A 15,792-nucleotide genomic window follows, 5' to 3' on the forward strand; every position below is an offset into this window, starting at 1 on the left:
CCTAGCACAGTGGGTCCAGATCTTTGCCTAGAATATCTAGGTTGTAAAGCCATGTAGTTCAAAAAAAAAAAAAAAAAGTAGATTTTAGTCTTTGTGGTTTTTTGTTTGTTTTTGGTTTTTTTAAGATCCTAATTTTGTGATAAGTTTAAGCTAGCATTATTGTCAAAAAAAAAAAAAAGAAAAAGAAAAGCAGTCCTGCTCTCTTGTTCCTGCTCATCATGTATTGTCCCCTGTTTTGTGCCACCAAAGCTTTCTTGCAGCATTCCAGACTGGGAAAACTCATCCTGTTGAAAACTAGCCATGTTTTCCACTTGATAAAGGGGCGAGAGAGCAGAAGCACCTCCTCTAGCTGCTGTCATGCTGCTGACCTGCCTCTGCCTCCACGTTTTCACGTGTTTCTCCCACTCTCCCTTGCACCCGCACTGGTGCTTATGTGATCTTCCTCTAAGCCAGATCAGGGAGCTCAACTGGTTGAAGACTAATCAAAACCTAATACAACTGATGAGTTTGGCTATTGACTGAGCTACGCAGCTGAGGAGCTGCACCATCATTGGGCAGTCTGCTGCTCGCTGTCCAGTCGAGGGCTAAAGCAAGATGAGAGCTTTGAGCAACCCGCTCCAGACAGCCAGAAGGGAGCATCTGAATTGCAGCTCTCTGTTTCTTTAGCTGATTCCTGCTTGTCTACAGCTTCCTTTTGGCAAATGTCCTTGTCTCCAGAGTCTAGAAGTGGAAATCTGGAATGAAAGGATAGATGGGATGTTAGGCTGCTTTCTAGCCATACCGCGATTCATCCTGCAGTTCCCACTCCTGCTACCGTAGGAAGTATTGTTTTGCGGAGCTCCTACTGCATTCTGATTTCCTTAGTTTGTAAAAGGCGCCCTATTAGATTACGTGGTTTTAGTCTGGGAGTCGTCTTGTCTCTGATCTGAAGGAAAGGGCAAAAGCACAGGCGTTAACTCTTAACTGTTCTAAATGTTTTCGTAGGACTAAGTTCCTAAAAACGATGGTAAGAGCACAAACCAGTAGATGACCAATCAGGAGTGATAATATATGAAAGCTTTTTTCTTTAATAAAATAAGAAAAACAAACTCCAAATACTGCGTCTTGTGTCTGTCAGGGAAGCCAAGCGACTGAAGCAGAGTTGCAGAAGCACCTCGTGTAGCACCGACTGCAGTTTGAAATATTTTTGTGCTAATAAAAATAGACACATTGAAGAAATATTTTTGTTACTGGATTGATTGTTAACTCCTTGATTTGTATTTCTTCTTTAAGCTTGTGTACACCAGTTTTTATCTGGGAACATCTGTGCCCATATAAATGTGTCCATAAATAAACACATCCCTTTACACACACACTCTCTAGTCGTCTGTGCTGTTTCAGGCACCAAGGGCCCCGTAAGCCTAAGAATATTGTTAGTTTTGATTAACCGCCATGAATGGTTTCCTTGAGTTACTCTGAAGTGGAAATACTGTTGCAGAAAAGGGAGTGAAATGGTACAGTAAGAACATGGGAAGCTGCTGATAATTCTGCGCTTTTACAAAAGCAAAGGTGGAAGGCTTTCGAAAGCCGGGCCTGGAAGGAGGCTCTTCGTCACGAGCAGCTCCAGGCAACTGCTCTTGGAGTCAGGACACCGTGTATTTCCTTTCAGTGCATTTATTAAGCTATGTTTTAAAATACGCTGGGGTTTTCTGTCCTCCCAGTTCCTCCTTTTCCGTCCTCCCATTCTAATCGGAAGGGTATTTCAGAACTGCGCTGATCTCATTCTCTAAATTTGTTCACCAACAGTTTTTGTGTCAACTTTGTTTAACAAAACTAGCTCTTCTCTCTCAAGTGCTTGTTCCCTGCTGTGTTTAAAAGCAGCAAACATGTTTTCTTCCAGGCTTTGTTTTTCCTAGACTAAACAAGCCAAACGCTACTGTTACTGAGACTCTGAAATATCTTGCCAAAGCTTCAGCAAAATTTCAAGTAAATTAGCAAAAGGTTTTTATGTTTTAGTTTCATTTGAATCTCACTGTCAGTGTTTTAGTTTGTGGGAGCCCAGAACTTGAAAGCAAATCTTCTTAATTTCTAAACTCTGTTGAGGGAAAGATCTTTCAAGATGCAAAGAGTGCACGTGGAGGCTCAAGTCAGCAGCGCTTACGTGGGTCGGAAAACAGAATTTATGCTCTGGAGGGGGAAACTAAGTCTCATCCCAGCCCCGAAAGTGTTACCTGGTGGGGACTGGTGAGGCTGAGTAATTGTCAACCATTGCGTTCAGGCAGATGGAGGGAGGTGGCTGTACTGCTTCTCCTCCCTTTTGAAGTCTGCAGCCTCTTAACTCAAAGAGGTTTTTGCAGGCGCATGTACTTAGAGTGCCACCAGTTGCATCAGTCTTATGAGAAGAGTTTGATTCACCAGTTCCCATGTCAAACAATGTAAGATTAATTCAGCAGTGATTTTTCAGTTTGCTGGAATGCCATACAAAGGACTTTATGACTGAACTGAAAATAGCATCCTGTTTAGCGTGTTTATTTTTCTGGGTCAAGAATCTTATAAGATATGATGGTCTATGAAAGGTCATTGAATGGTTTCTAAATTTGTCTAGTCTGATATATATATATTTTTTAATGTTGAAAACAAGTAGTGGGAAAATGTGAGATTAAATAGAAGTAATATTGTCCAGGGCCCGCAGGTACTATACCTAAATTTACTATTTGTATTTTGACAAGCTAACCCTGTCCAGCTAGCTTAGATTCAAATATAGGAGTTATTGCGTTCTCAGCATCATCATTCCTCCGGAAAGACGCCTTTCTCTATTTTAAGGCTCAAGAGTGCTCGTCAGCTCTGCTGTTCTCCTGATTCAGAAGCAGTGGGTGAGTTTCTGGGAATACGTGCGTGTGCCGGGAGGTGAGAGCAGGAACAGCAGAACAGATGAGAGCAACAGCAAGCAGGAGAAGAGGAAGAGATTAATTTCTACCAGGTGCCTATAGCTGGCATAGGGAAGATACGTGAATATACGTGTATGTTCGTGCACGTGTCTAAAAAGCACATCCGTCAGCATATACTTAAGAAATGTGATGTGCGATTTAAGAGAGATCCATTTCAACCATTACTTGTTTTCAAAAGTGATGACTACCATTGGAAATGAGAGAGAGCCACTCAGCTTGAGGACAGGAGCGGTTTTATTGTTGTTGAGAGGTTGGATCATACAAAATCAAACACCAAAGTCTAGCGTGTGCTCTAGAGCCTGTTGCTCTAACCAGTCTGCAAAAGACAAGTAGCATTTTGTAATTCGGGTGTCGCTGTTCATGTGCACTTAGTAACTGATGAGTTGCCAGAATCCCAGGGAAAATTCAGACTATTTTCACTTTTTTTTTAAGCTGGAAAAGCAATTACATATTAATGTAATGACTTTTCAACCTGAAGCAAACCAATAATATAAAATAAGATCAATGTCAATATTAATTACGCTGCTTATAATATTAGAGAAGCAGTCTGTTCTTTTTACTTCAGTTGCTTTTATAAGCCTTTTTTTTCCTACTATATTTTAAATCCTGTTTTTATTTTCTGGCTTAGAAATGTTTTATTGCATCTTTGAATGCAAAACTGTCGTAAGAGTGGCTGCTGTTGAATTATACAGACTTTAGGGCTTAGTTCTCACTTCACCAGTTTTCCCCAGGTGATTCCTTCTTGTGTGAAATGTCTATATTGCCTGTCGCGTGAATCGTTGCCTCACATGACTCCTTCACGCGTTCTTTCCAGCAGCGATCCTATGACATTGTAAAGGAAAACTCTCCAAGCCAAATTCAGCCCTTGTGACAACTCTGAATGAGACAAGAGTATTCTGAGCATGAATTTGAGGACAGAATTTGACACTTTTTTTTTAATAGTCAAATGGGTTGTTCTTACCTAGAGATTTATTTAGAATGCTGAAGAGTGTTTTTAGCATACTTAATATTTATTAAAGGGAGAGGGATCTTTGCTAGGGGTTTTTTTTCCCTTTTATTAGTTCTACATAACCTTTTTCTAATGGTAGAGCTAGAGACTTACTCTTCAAAGTAAAGTAATTGTTAATATGCTATTTATACGTGTTCTTTAATCAAAATAAGTAGCTATGCTCTCCCAAGATAGTTCCATTTATCTTCTGCTTTCTCTGAAGTAGGTAGTGGTAATGGCATACCAGATTTTCTCCCTTCTCCCCCTACCACCTTCGCCAGGGAGTTCCTGGCTTCTTGGTGGCTGATAATTTTGAGAAGCAGCAACACTTCTTGTAGAGAGTCTTTTCCCATGAGAAAATAATAGGCTGCTGTGCACAGGATTTTCAAAGTCAGTGGCATCTGTCCAGCTATCTGAACTGGGCTGTACTGTCTAAAAAGCTAATTAGTTTTCCCAGGCCATTGTCTCTTATTTCTGCTTTGATTTAACAAACGTTTGAAACCTTTCAGGCTCATCTGTATCAATACTTCTGTTTACGCAGAATCTCCTAGCTAAACCCCTCAAAGCTCTTTCCAAATGTGTATTTTACATTTTTTTTATGATGTTGCTGCTGATGTTACCATAGAAAAAGACTACCACTCTTCACTCGTTCCTATAAGCAGGTTCACATTGTGCAAATTATTAAACTATGGTGCAGAGAGATAAGCAAGAGTGACAAAATAGTAGAAGCCAGGGGTCATTACCTTAAGAGCTAAATAAAATTTAGAAAACTAGCTCAATTTTAGGAACGTTTCCAGATTAAAACTTCTATGACTACATAGGTGGGCTGGTTTCCTCTTATAAATACACTTAATTTGATTCAAATGGCTTAAGGAGCTTCTGTCCATTGTGTGGGAGTGACTCGAGTCCAATTTTTATTTGATCTAATGTGTAATTCATTGATGATGACTATATCCAGTTTGTGTAAGAGTGCATGAGCTAACTGTCTGCTCATAGCAATGTATGGAAGGGTTGTGGATTTAACCTTCTGGGGTTAGCTCTTCCCAGTAGAATTTCTTGTGCTCAAATCGTGTGTTTTGTAAGACATTACAGATGCTGAAATAATACTATTCGCTGGTCTTCAGAGATATTTACCAACCTGGAGCTGGGTTTTGTGGCAGCTACACTTGTGTTTTCAATTGATGATTTTCCCTGAATTAACTCACAGCTTGTTGTAATGACCAGTGTTAGAAAAGCACAAGCCCCTTTCACATTTTATGTATTCATAATTACACATGTAATGTTCTCCAGCCCTCCCTTGTATCCGTGCCTCTGTCTCTTGCGGTGAGGATAATTAATGAGCAGTTCTCCCTGTCATCTTCCATGACTGCAAAGAGGTGGTCTGTTTTGAGAGCTGCCGGTGTTGCATACTTTGCAATCCCCCGGCTAGGTTCTCATCCACTTTAAGTGGTAACTCATGGCACCAGTGGTACCATCGAGGAAACACAATTGCTCACAGCATGAGATATTACTTTAACATTGCACCAGACTTAGGATGATAAAAGGTAACCTCACGATGTCCAGAGCACTTGTTCATGTCATCAAAGGGACTGCCATCAGGCTTGGAGGTTGCTTTGACAGATCTTCCTGCCTCTGCCTGATTGCATTGCTTGGTATCTTCTTTGCTGTTCTTACAGTATAAACAGGATGATAATACTTGTTATGTTACAAAGCCTTTCACTTTGCCAGAGCAAGATGCTGATCGTTGGGAGTGGATGCAGTATTTAATGATGGACCAGTCAGATCCAGAAAGCTGTTTTGTTTCTTGAGACTTTTCTATGTCAAGAACCTTGTGAAAGCACCTTATTTAACACTTACCTTTTTTTGTTGTTTACTTTAGGATCAGGATCCAGGCTGTCAATGAAATTGGAGCTGGACCATTTAGCCACTTTATTAAAGCAAAAACTAGGCCGTTACCACCATTACCTCCTCGGTTAGAGTGTGCTGCAGCAGGTCCTCAGAGCCTGAAGTTGAAATGGGGAGACAGCAGTTCCAAACTTCATGCTACCGATGACATGGTCTATATCTTGCAGATAGAAGACAGAAATAAAAGGTAAGAGATGCATAATTCTTTTCATTGTGTTAATGAAAATGGATTCTGATTCCTCAGAAAGTATTTGTGAGTCATAGTAAGAAAAAAGTTGTTTTCCTGGTTATTTTATACCTACAAACTATTAAAAAAAAAAAAAACATAGTTTTAACAGGGATTCTGTGCCTGTAGTCAGACCAAGCAAATAACAAAGCTGTTAAACATATTATAGAACAACTGAAATTCATGCTGTACTGTTGAAATTGTAGCAAAACACTCGCCCCTCTGCCTGTATACTGAGTTTCAACATCATAACTACTTTGCCCTTTGGAATACACAAAACAGAGATATTGCTCCCAGTGTACTGTGTATATTAATAAAGCAACTGCTCACGAAGTTGCAAGTCTAAGACAAGATTCAGCAAAATAAGTTCCTTTGGGCAGCATGGTGGTCAGGATTTTACACCTAAACCCTTTTGGAGCATTAGCAAAACAGGAGCTCAGCATCAGCTTGGTAACTATGCAATAATTGCAAAGTAAGAATGCAGGAGGACTCATCTGCCATGTCTTCCTTCCCTAAAATTTTCTTCAAAGCCATGAGAGTTTTGAGTGTGCAAGAAATACAGAATTGGACATTGCAAGAAGTTCTTTCCATGCAAACAGATTTGATAAAGAAGCTCCAAAGTTGTGAGAGAGAGAAGGAGGGGAAGAAAAAAAAAAAAAAAAAGACAATGTGAATGTTGCTTAACAGTCTGATCCCTTCAATGAATAAATATCATAGTTGGTCATAATTTACTAAGAAACACTCACTCTCAGCTAGTTTAATTACATAAAATAATTGATGTATCAAGTAGATAATCTTTAGGGACCTTTAGTACAGATCATAATTTGGTGTAAATTAGCATGATTTCTTTAATTTAAATAGAGCTGTGCTGAGTTTATGCCAGCTGAAGGTCTGGCCCAACAGCTCTAATTGTAAGTAATAAAACCACCATGAATAATGCCTAAATACCTCCCAGTCTCTCAACTGGGAGAGATGCAGAGAGGGAACATTCTCCCTTGTATTAATACTGAGAGGTGTTCAATGAATATAAATGCCCATTTGAAAGTCTGACTGATAAAACAGTTTCTTCAGAGTGCAATGATGCTTGGCAGGAGCCCATCATCTGCAGCAGCATGTGATCAAGTCAGCTCTAAAGAAACATCCAGCAGGCTGCTTTTGTTTGCTTTCACGTAGCACTGCAGGTAGGATGGTGAGGAACCGTAAATTGTTTTAAACCTGTTTTTATGTTGGAGAAATAATAAGAAGTTTCCTTGTAAGAATAAAATGTGTTATGTTACCTGGCAGCAGAGAATGAGAGCTTTTTCTAGCATCACCATTTGCTTTTGCACAAACTTTTCCAACTGCAAATGGTCTCACAAGAATTGTTAATTAGGAGCAGTTACAGCTCCTTGCACTTGTCCTTCTGCTAGGTCTTCCAGGCTTTTGATTTGGGTTATAGTACACGTGAGTCCCCAAAGATGCACAGAAATTACTCGATTTCAACTATATTGCACTGATTGTTTCCTTTGGTTTGAATGGAGTCCTTGCATAAAATGGTTTCTTTTGGTGGTTGTGATTGTGGCAATTAGTTCAATTAATATCTGCAATGAGCCTGAGCCCTCAGGCTGAGCAACTGCACACCAGTGCGGGCACAGCATATGAGCAGCTTTGGTGTGCTGTTACCTTTGAGAGGTGCCCTGCTTGAGAACAGTTGCAGATGGCAGGTGTTGGCAGTAAGACCCATTTTTTGTTCGCTCTCTGCAGTCCGTGTCGTGTGCATCTATCACAGTGAGAGATATTGCTAAAGGATCCGGCAGAGAAGTTTGTACGTGCTGGAGAGCTGTCATTCCTAATGAACAGAGAGGGCCAGCCCACGTGTGAACTGGTAGAAACAGCAGTTAGTTACGGTGATAGGAGTCCGCTCTTAAATCATATCCATAAAATAAAGCCCTTCACAGCTGAGCAGTTACTCAGTCGTGTGTGTGCCTGTGAAAAATACTGGAGTACATCACTGGCCTATCTAATGGTGCAATGCCATAGCAGGTCAAAGCAGGTAAACTGTGGATGTCTAATGGAATAATATAAGGCCAGTCTCTAGTAAAAAATGACACACAGTAAAGGATGTGGAAGGGTGTTTTGGGATCTTTCAGGGTGTTGAATGAGGTGTAGAAAGCTTTCATGGTGTCTCCTCTGTTTACAGAAGAGATAGCATCTGACTTTTGGGAAGAGGTTGTGGATAACTCAAATCCATTGAGCCAGAGGATTAACCTCTGTCATATCCCTAGTTGTTCGGAAGATGTTCTTACTCTCTGGGAGGAGCCATCTGAAATCCCTCCATTCAGGGTACAAGTTTCCCTTCTGCAGTGAATCTGTGCATGCAGTTCACATATTGTAAGGTTGCTTACTCATAAGGGTTAAAATATAAGCTAATTTTTAAATGCCATTGGCTTTTAAATTGCCATTTACAAATAGAGAATTACAAAAGCGAGCAAATCCTTTTTGGAAAAGAGAATCAACAGTAAGTCAAATTTCAAGCCTGATAGCTTTGATAGCCTTTTCCTAGAGGTACAATCCTTATTTTATGCAGTGATAGCCAGTGTTCGTGAATGTGTCTTGGTCATTAAGAATTGTTTTTAACTCTTCCATGCCATAATGAGGTATAACAGGCAGGTCGTTGCAGACTTAATGTTTCATTGATTGCAAGACCTTGTGAAACAGAATACTTGGAAATCTCCTGGCACTGATTAATGTAGGGGCTGGAAAAGGTGTGCAGTTCAGAAATGCACCTGCTTTATCCCTCATTTGTTCTTCAGTGTGTGACATTTAGGAAGATCAAATTAGCATCTCTTGTCCTTTCAATTATGTGTAGCATTAAGTGGAAATGAAGAAGAATCTGTTTCTAGAAAGCCCGGTACATGGGAACGTTAGTTGGGAGCAGTTGACCTTTACGTAAAGAGGACTGTAAAATTTCTTTCTTTTTTAAATAAACTATCAGTTGTGACTTCATTTCCTAACTTAGTAATGTCAAGAAAATAACGTTAATCAGATTGCACTGTTTTCCAGATTACTGTGGGTTTTTCCTCTCCAAGTGAAACAAATGAGCCTAATTATAGTAATGCTTTTTTCCCCCCCTGCACTGGTAATTAGTTGTTCCTACAACTAATTATACTACTTAGTGTCTTGAAATGCTTACAATATCCAGTCTCGAAAGGAGAATTAGCAAGTACGTTATTAGTGGGTCATTCATCATTTGCTTGTGTTTCTTTTAGACTAATATATATTGCAGTTGAGATAGTTCTGTGATTTTATGTGTATATAGAAGTCCAGATAAGAATATGTATAACTGTATTTTAAGAGAGAATCCTTGGTGATGTTGGGTAAGAAATAATTTAAACATACTCTTTAAAAATATCAGTGAAGGATCTCTATGCTTTAGAAGGCTGCTTTTGCAAATGGATCGTAGGAGGTGACGTTTTACTGGTATTCTAAACTGTAAATGCTTTTCTTGTTACTTAATGGATAAATGAGTTATGACTTGATACCCCAACACAGGTAGCCCTGGAAAAGTCTAACTACTCCAAGGAGGGAAAACAAGTTGCAACCAGCTGATATAACACCTTGAATTATTTCTTTCTACTTGGGCAATTTTACCTAAGTGTGAATAGAGGGTGAACTTTTCCCGAACATAGCAATTCCTTTTTGGGATGGTTGCTCTGAAGCAATTCCTGCAGGCTCTTGCCTTGAGTTTGCCAAATGCTTTTATTTGAACAGAAGAGACTAATGACTTAATGCCCTAGTTTATATTAAGGTGAAATCCTGCATCATTGAATCATTTGGAGTTTACCCATTAACTCCAGCAGGCCAGGCATTTTTCCCAGTGATGTTTTCTTACGGAGCTGTGCCTTGTCTAACCAAAAGCACTGACAAAACTTCAGCAGTGAGATTTGTAAAGCAGTAGTAGTAATTCGGTATGCGGGTTGGTAGGCAGAGAGCTCTTGCAGCCTTTTATTCCACCTAACAAAACAGCAGATTGACAATTTCAGAAAGCTGAGCACTGCCACAGCCCAGCTCTTTTACAGAGTCATTTTTGAAGGCTGTTTCATTTGTTTCAGGAGGCATCACCCGTAACGTTCCTCGCCACGGAGTGCTCTGTTACCCTGGTGCAGGCAGCAGAGGACATCTGAGCTGTAAGCTCGATAGCCTCTCAGTTACCTTCCAGTGGCTCAGGTTGTCTTTCCTCGTTCCTGTTTGGCAGAAGTGGAGTAGAGACGTTAAAGCTTGAGTATAAAGAGTGGAGACGTGCAAGTTTTTCACAGGATCTGAGGGAGAGGTACTGTTCCATTCATTTCAGTGCCTGCTAGCCCAGATGTTAATGATGCTCCCAGAAGTACCGTCTTTCTCAATTGCGTGGTGAACTGTTTTATAGAAAGTCTATAAGAAAGAGAGAAAAAGTATCATATTATAAAAATCTATGCCCTTAATTTCCAAAGTGAGAGGAACCAGAAAGCACTTGGTGGTTTCCAAGAAAAATTAAAACATGTGCTTTGAACAATAAACGACAGAGCCACAGCAAAGATGCAATGTGATGGGCTCATTTTTCTGCAGAGGGGCTCAGCGTTCATAAGCTGCTAGCTCCTTCCTATGATTCTCTCACCCTTTCATCTGCCTTCCTCACCCAATGGTATTGGAAATCTCTCCTGCAAGCATGCTGAGTTGTATGTAACAGAAGAAACTATTTTTCTCGTCCTTCCAGAGCAGTTTGCCTGACCTACTTGCTCCTTAAAGAAATATAACAAACACCAGAGAACCCCAAAATAAAACAGCTACTGCTCATCAGAGCATTGAGTGCAGCTTTCTTGGCTGTAGAGGTGGAATATCATATCCGATGGTTTGGTCTAAGGAGCAGCTTTTGCAGAAAGATTAGTAGCAAGCACAGTCTCTATGGGAAATGGTCCTTTTTCTTCTGCTGTGTACCAGCCTTGACATGTATGTTTGCCTTGCATTAACAGGGAGGCAGAATAGAAACACAGAGATAAATCGCTAAACATTCTCTGTCTGATGACTAGCATAATCATTATCTCATTACTGCAAATTTCAAGCAGTCTAATTAGAAAATTGTTTACACTCATGATTTGATCAAGACAATTTGCACCCATTTTAGCAGCAATTACGGATATGTATCTGGCCTACTGGCTTGTAAAATTCTATTAAAATATAAAATTAGATACATTGACATATCCTTGCAAAAACCTGCAGGAAAAGTAATTTTCATATTGGGTAAAGCAATGATGAGAGGAGATTAGCAATTAGCACCAAGACATATGGCATGCCACAGTTTGTTTAGCTAGGCTTACAGAGTAAAGTTAACATTCAGAAAAGCCTTTAAAATAGCCTATGTTTACTTGGATAGCGTTGCATGTAGGTGAGTATTGCTATTAATAGTAGTAGTGGTTATAGTAAGAACATTGTGATCAGATACTTGGGGTTTTGCAGTGAGTGCTGGGCAAATGAAAAAGGGGAAGAACTCTTCCAAGGGACTGTTTAAAAAAACTTGTAAATGCATTTCAGCTTGTTCCTAGAAACAGGAATAAAACAACATTTTTAGTAAGAATGAGTCACCTCACCTTCTGAGACAAAGCGAGGTGTGAGAAAAGCGTGTTGAAGGTCTGAGGTAAGTTTGTTTAGGATATTAGGACTAGTGAGACACAATTAAATGCCTTTCAATAAGCAAATTCAAAGTTGGGAAATTTGGTAGTCAGTAATATAGAGTAAAACCCGTTGGACCAATTTTCTCTTACATTTTCATCAGTATACACCTGTTGCAACCTCAGACTTCACTGGTGTAGCTGAATATTCATCATATATAAGAACACAGTCAGGACCAAAGACTGTCACTGTAATGAAAGCTAGGTCTACGCATTTGTAACAGCCTCATAAGAAAAGTAATGCCTTGTCAGTATGATCACTACTTAAATTCTGAAGGGCTAATGGGGTCTGGTTTACAGCGAGGAGCGCGTTAGCCGATTTTCCTTAGAGGGAACATCTCTAGCTTCCAACTTGATTTGCTAAAGCTGATGAACTAGAGACTAGACTTTGTTTCCTTGCTGAGTTTTATCAATCCAGATGACTAATAATGTTATCTTGGTAAATAATTATGAATGTTCATTATAAGGTTGATTAGAAATTATTAATTGTTGCCCTATCTGCAAAGTGGGTTGCAATGCTGCAAAAGAAAGATAAAAAAAGCATATGAGTATAAGAGCATTGATTTGCCACCACTGAACTGTTTTTTTTTCTGTTTTGGCTTTAGCTTTATTAAGCCTGCTCTTATTTGTCTAGTTAATTATTAATATATTGCCATTATAAACCATGGTATTGTTTGCTGCCTAATTTGTAATCTTTTTCTTTTTGACTATATAGATGTTATAGGCCACTGGATGCTCTCCTCATTTCCCTTGAATCTTTCAATCGAATGCTGCTAATTCTCATCAGCTTGTGCTGAGTGTTAGTTTTTTCCCATCTGTTCCGTGGTCTGTCGTGTGGTTCCATGCAGGAATTGTGTGTCAGACACTTCACTGATCTGTCTTTGGTTTTTTTACTGAATGTGCCCCGAAACTGTTGAGATTTTACTATGTGTTTTTTCTCAGGACTCGCTGAACTCACTGTTAAACATTGTTCTCCATCTCTAGCTCATCCACAAAAGTTGATTTTTCAAGGTGCTTAGTTGCCTTTCTTCCTTAGTGTGTGTCCCATCTCCCACCTGTATAAAACAGCAGAGTTTATGTAGGCTCCATGCAACTTCTTTGCCAACTTCCAGAAAGTCTAACAGATTGCACAGGGCTTCAGCCTGGCAGCCTGCCTTGGGAATAAAAGGACAGCAACCAAAAGGAGCTGCAGCCTTCTCCTCTCTGGCAATCCATCAGGAGCAGAGCAGTCCTAAAACCCTTCCAGGGCAAAGCAGCATGACGGAGGAAGATGGCTAATGCTTTGGCTCGGTCATCTCCTGGTCTCTGTATGAGAGACTTATAAAGTCACAAGCTATAAATCCAAGCTGCTCTCAACAGTATTAAACTTCAAGGGGGAAGATGTTAGTAATTCATCCTTCCAAAAATTTTTCTTGCTATGTGGGAGCTTCTGCAGGTTCAGGTATCTCTTTTTTCAATAATTCCAGACATCTGACAAGTGACTATCTATGGTAAATATGGATTGCGTGGTCAAACTCAGCTGTAGGTGAAAGGATGATCTAGTAGAAGCAAGCAAAAAATCAGTTTTTGACTGCATGTGCTGTTTGTCTAGCCTTGTGGATTGGGACGTCCAGCGTATCCTCTCAATGCATACAATGTGCTAGATAAGCGTAGGAAACAACTCCTCCCACCTGTTACCTCTTCTCTTCTTGCCTTTTTCCTCTCTCCACTTAGTTTTGCTCTCCTAAGTATAAGGAAGGAAGAGTCATCTCCTTCAGTGGGTCATGTTGTTATGCCTGTCAGTCAAAAATTAGATTGAAAGTGTACTGAGGAGGTTAGTTTCTAGACATGTCGTAAACAAATACACATTTTAAGGTACCTTTCAGAAACCATGTCTTCAGGTCAGAGAGACCAAGGTGTCCTGTCTGTGTGCTCCACGGCTCCATCCTGACCTGACGGTAGGATGGGAAGGCAGGCCCGGGGGAAGTCACTGGGTATGAAACCGTTTCAGGAGCTTCCACACGGGTTTTTCCCTTCCCTCAGCACCTACCTGCAGAAGAAAATGCCAAAGGGTGGCTCAGAAAGGTGCCCCAAAGCTGGCATTTATCCAGCAGCACTGAAAAGATTGGTCTTAGTATTGGTATATTAAGTTATATTAATGGATTTGGGGGTGGGGGCTGCTGCTGACTTCAAGCTTTTCTCCAGGAGCTGAAAACTTTAAAACAAAATAGAATGGGAAAATTTGTGTGTTGACTTCTGCACGTGTGTCTCTGCCAGTAAGCAGAATAAAAGCCCACTCTCTACCTTTAACATGTGGTCGAGAGAGAGATTTCCAAGTGCTTATGGCTCATACCAGCTGGCGAAGGAGATGACTACCAAATTGTAAGCAATATTAATTCATCATATTTTCTACTTAGCTCTTGGCTTCAGGGCTCCTCTACAGCCTAGCTTGAAAAACTGAAAGGGTACCTCTCTTTTGACGTCCACCAAAAGTTCTTCTCGGTATCATTTGCCTTTTAAGAAGATAATTAAATTCTGGCATCTAGGTTTAGTAGAAATTAAATGATGCTTTCTTCCATCTTGCAAACTTCATTTGAAGGCTGATAGGTGTTAAACCTGCTGACCAGCTGTGGCTGGCGATGATTTGGATGCAGGCAAGTTTCAATATGCAGAGCATTAATAAGCAAGTGTTTGCTCCGCTGGTGTCTTCAGATCCAGGCGCATGTAGAGCGCTGAGCTCCGTGATCTGCGCCGAGCTTGTGAAATGCAGTGCAGATGCATGAACTTCGGTGAAGCTACGCTCGGCGGAGGATCTGGACTATTTTTTTTTAGTTGTGCTGCAAAGAACTGAATGTTCTCTGTTCCTCATGGTGAATTAGATGTTTTTGTTTTGAAGCTTCTGCTTTCCTGGGTGCCACCTCCTAGTGTGGGGAACTGCTGGTAGGGGGGAAAAAAATCACATAAGCCAGCAAGGGCTTGATAACGTTCTTTAAACTAAATAGAGGAGCAGTCTAAAGAGTAGATGGGGGCTGTACGTGTGCAGAAAACGGGGATGTTTCTTACTGTTGTGATAATATTAAAGTAGCTGTTGATTTGTGAAATTCGTGTACTTTGGTTTGAAATTATGCGGTTGCCTGCATATTCTGAAAAGAAGCCTCAGGTCAAGAGGTTAGATCATTGGTATATTAATGATTTCTCTGCAGCCAAAATTGCAGCAGATCACCACATTTTTCTGGGAGACGGTAAAAGAACCACTCAGGTTGCTATTTCAGCTATTGTACTTGGTTTCAAATTGCTCTTCGGTGCTGTACATTAGATTTTCTTTCAAATTGAATTGTAAGAACAAGTGTGTTACTAAACTATGAACAAAACCAAAGAGCTTGAAAAGGAACCTGCTGATTAAAATGTGCTGCGAACTAATGAATGAAGGCAGAGTGAGTACATTCATAATGCTCTGCTTGACTGGGAGTGACTGAAGTGGAGGAAACAAAATAGCTACAACATGTAAAACATTTCCAAGAAGATCTTGATTGAGAATAAAAAGGTATTGATGGATAAAATAACAGCAGTGGTATCTCCCAAACAATCATTCTAGGACATTGTGTTCTCTTCCACTGTGTGCAAGTAAATGAATGATCTGTGTCTGACATGAGAATGGCTGGGAAAGAGTAATTCAGCTCGCTAAAGTGAGATGAGAGGGGAAGTATGCTCTGGGGAGTGCCTGCTTCCCTAGAGAAAGTTGCTTTCTTTTCAGTTTTTGCTGTCACTTAAGTGGAGAGGAGCAATATTGCAGCGTATTAAATTTTGAAAGTAGAGGCTTACTTTACTTGTGGGTGTGCAAACTTTTTTTTTTTTTTTAAAAAAAAGCAACTATTGAGAATTCCATCCATCAGTAAAGCTGGGTTTTTTTCAAACTAAAAATTGCCGGTTTTAGCTGTGCAGCCTATTGTCTTTTGAATGGGCAAGCGTTTTAGAACTGCAAATTTCGTGGTGCTTGTCAGCGCGTTTCTGGGATTTGCGCGGGTGGTCTGAGCAGCCAGTGGTCAGACAACGCGTGCTTGGCCGAGATGCACCCAAGCACAC

The 15,792-nt window shown here is 40.3% G+C and overlaps 1 protein-coding gene across 5 annotated transcripts in view; it reads left to right on the forward strand.

The window, feature by feature from the left end:
• FNDC3B (fibronectin type III domain containing 3B) overlaps nucleotides 1–15,792 on the forward strand; it is a 224,137-nt gene that overhangs the window by 188,530 nt on the left and 19,815 nt on the right. For all 5 annotated transcript variants that reach the window (XM_064516612.1, XM_064516614.1, XM_064516615.1 and 2 more), the window contains one exon: nucleotides 5,795–6,007. In XM_064516612.1, coding sequence (XP_064372682.1) covers nucleotides 5,795–6,007 — 213 coding nt within the window. The remainder of the gene's footprint in view (nucleotides 1–5,794; nucleotides 6,008–15,792) is intronic.

The sequence above is a fragment of the Dromaius novaehollandiae genome, chromosome 9, assembly GCF_036370855.1.
Source record: "Dromaius novaehollandiae isolate bDroNov1 chromosome 9, bDroNov1.hap1, whole genome shotgun sequence".
NCBI lineage: Eukaryota > Metazoa > Chordata > Aves > Casuariiformes > Dromaiidae > Dromaius > Dromaius novaehollandiae.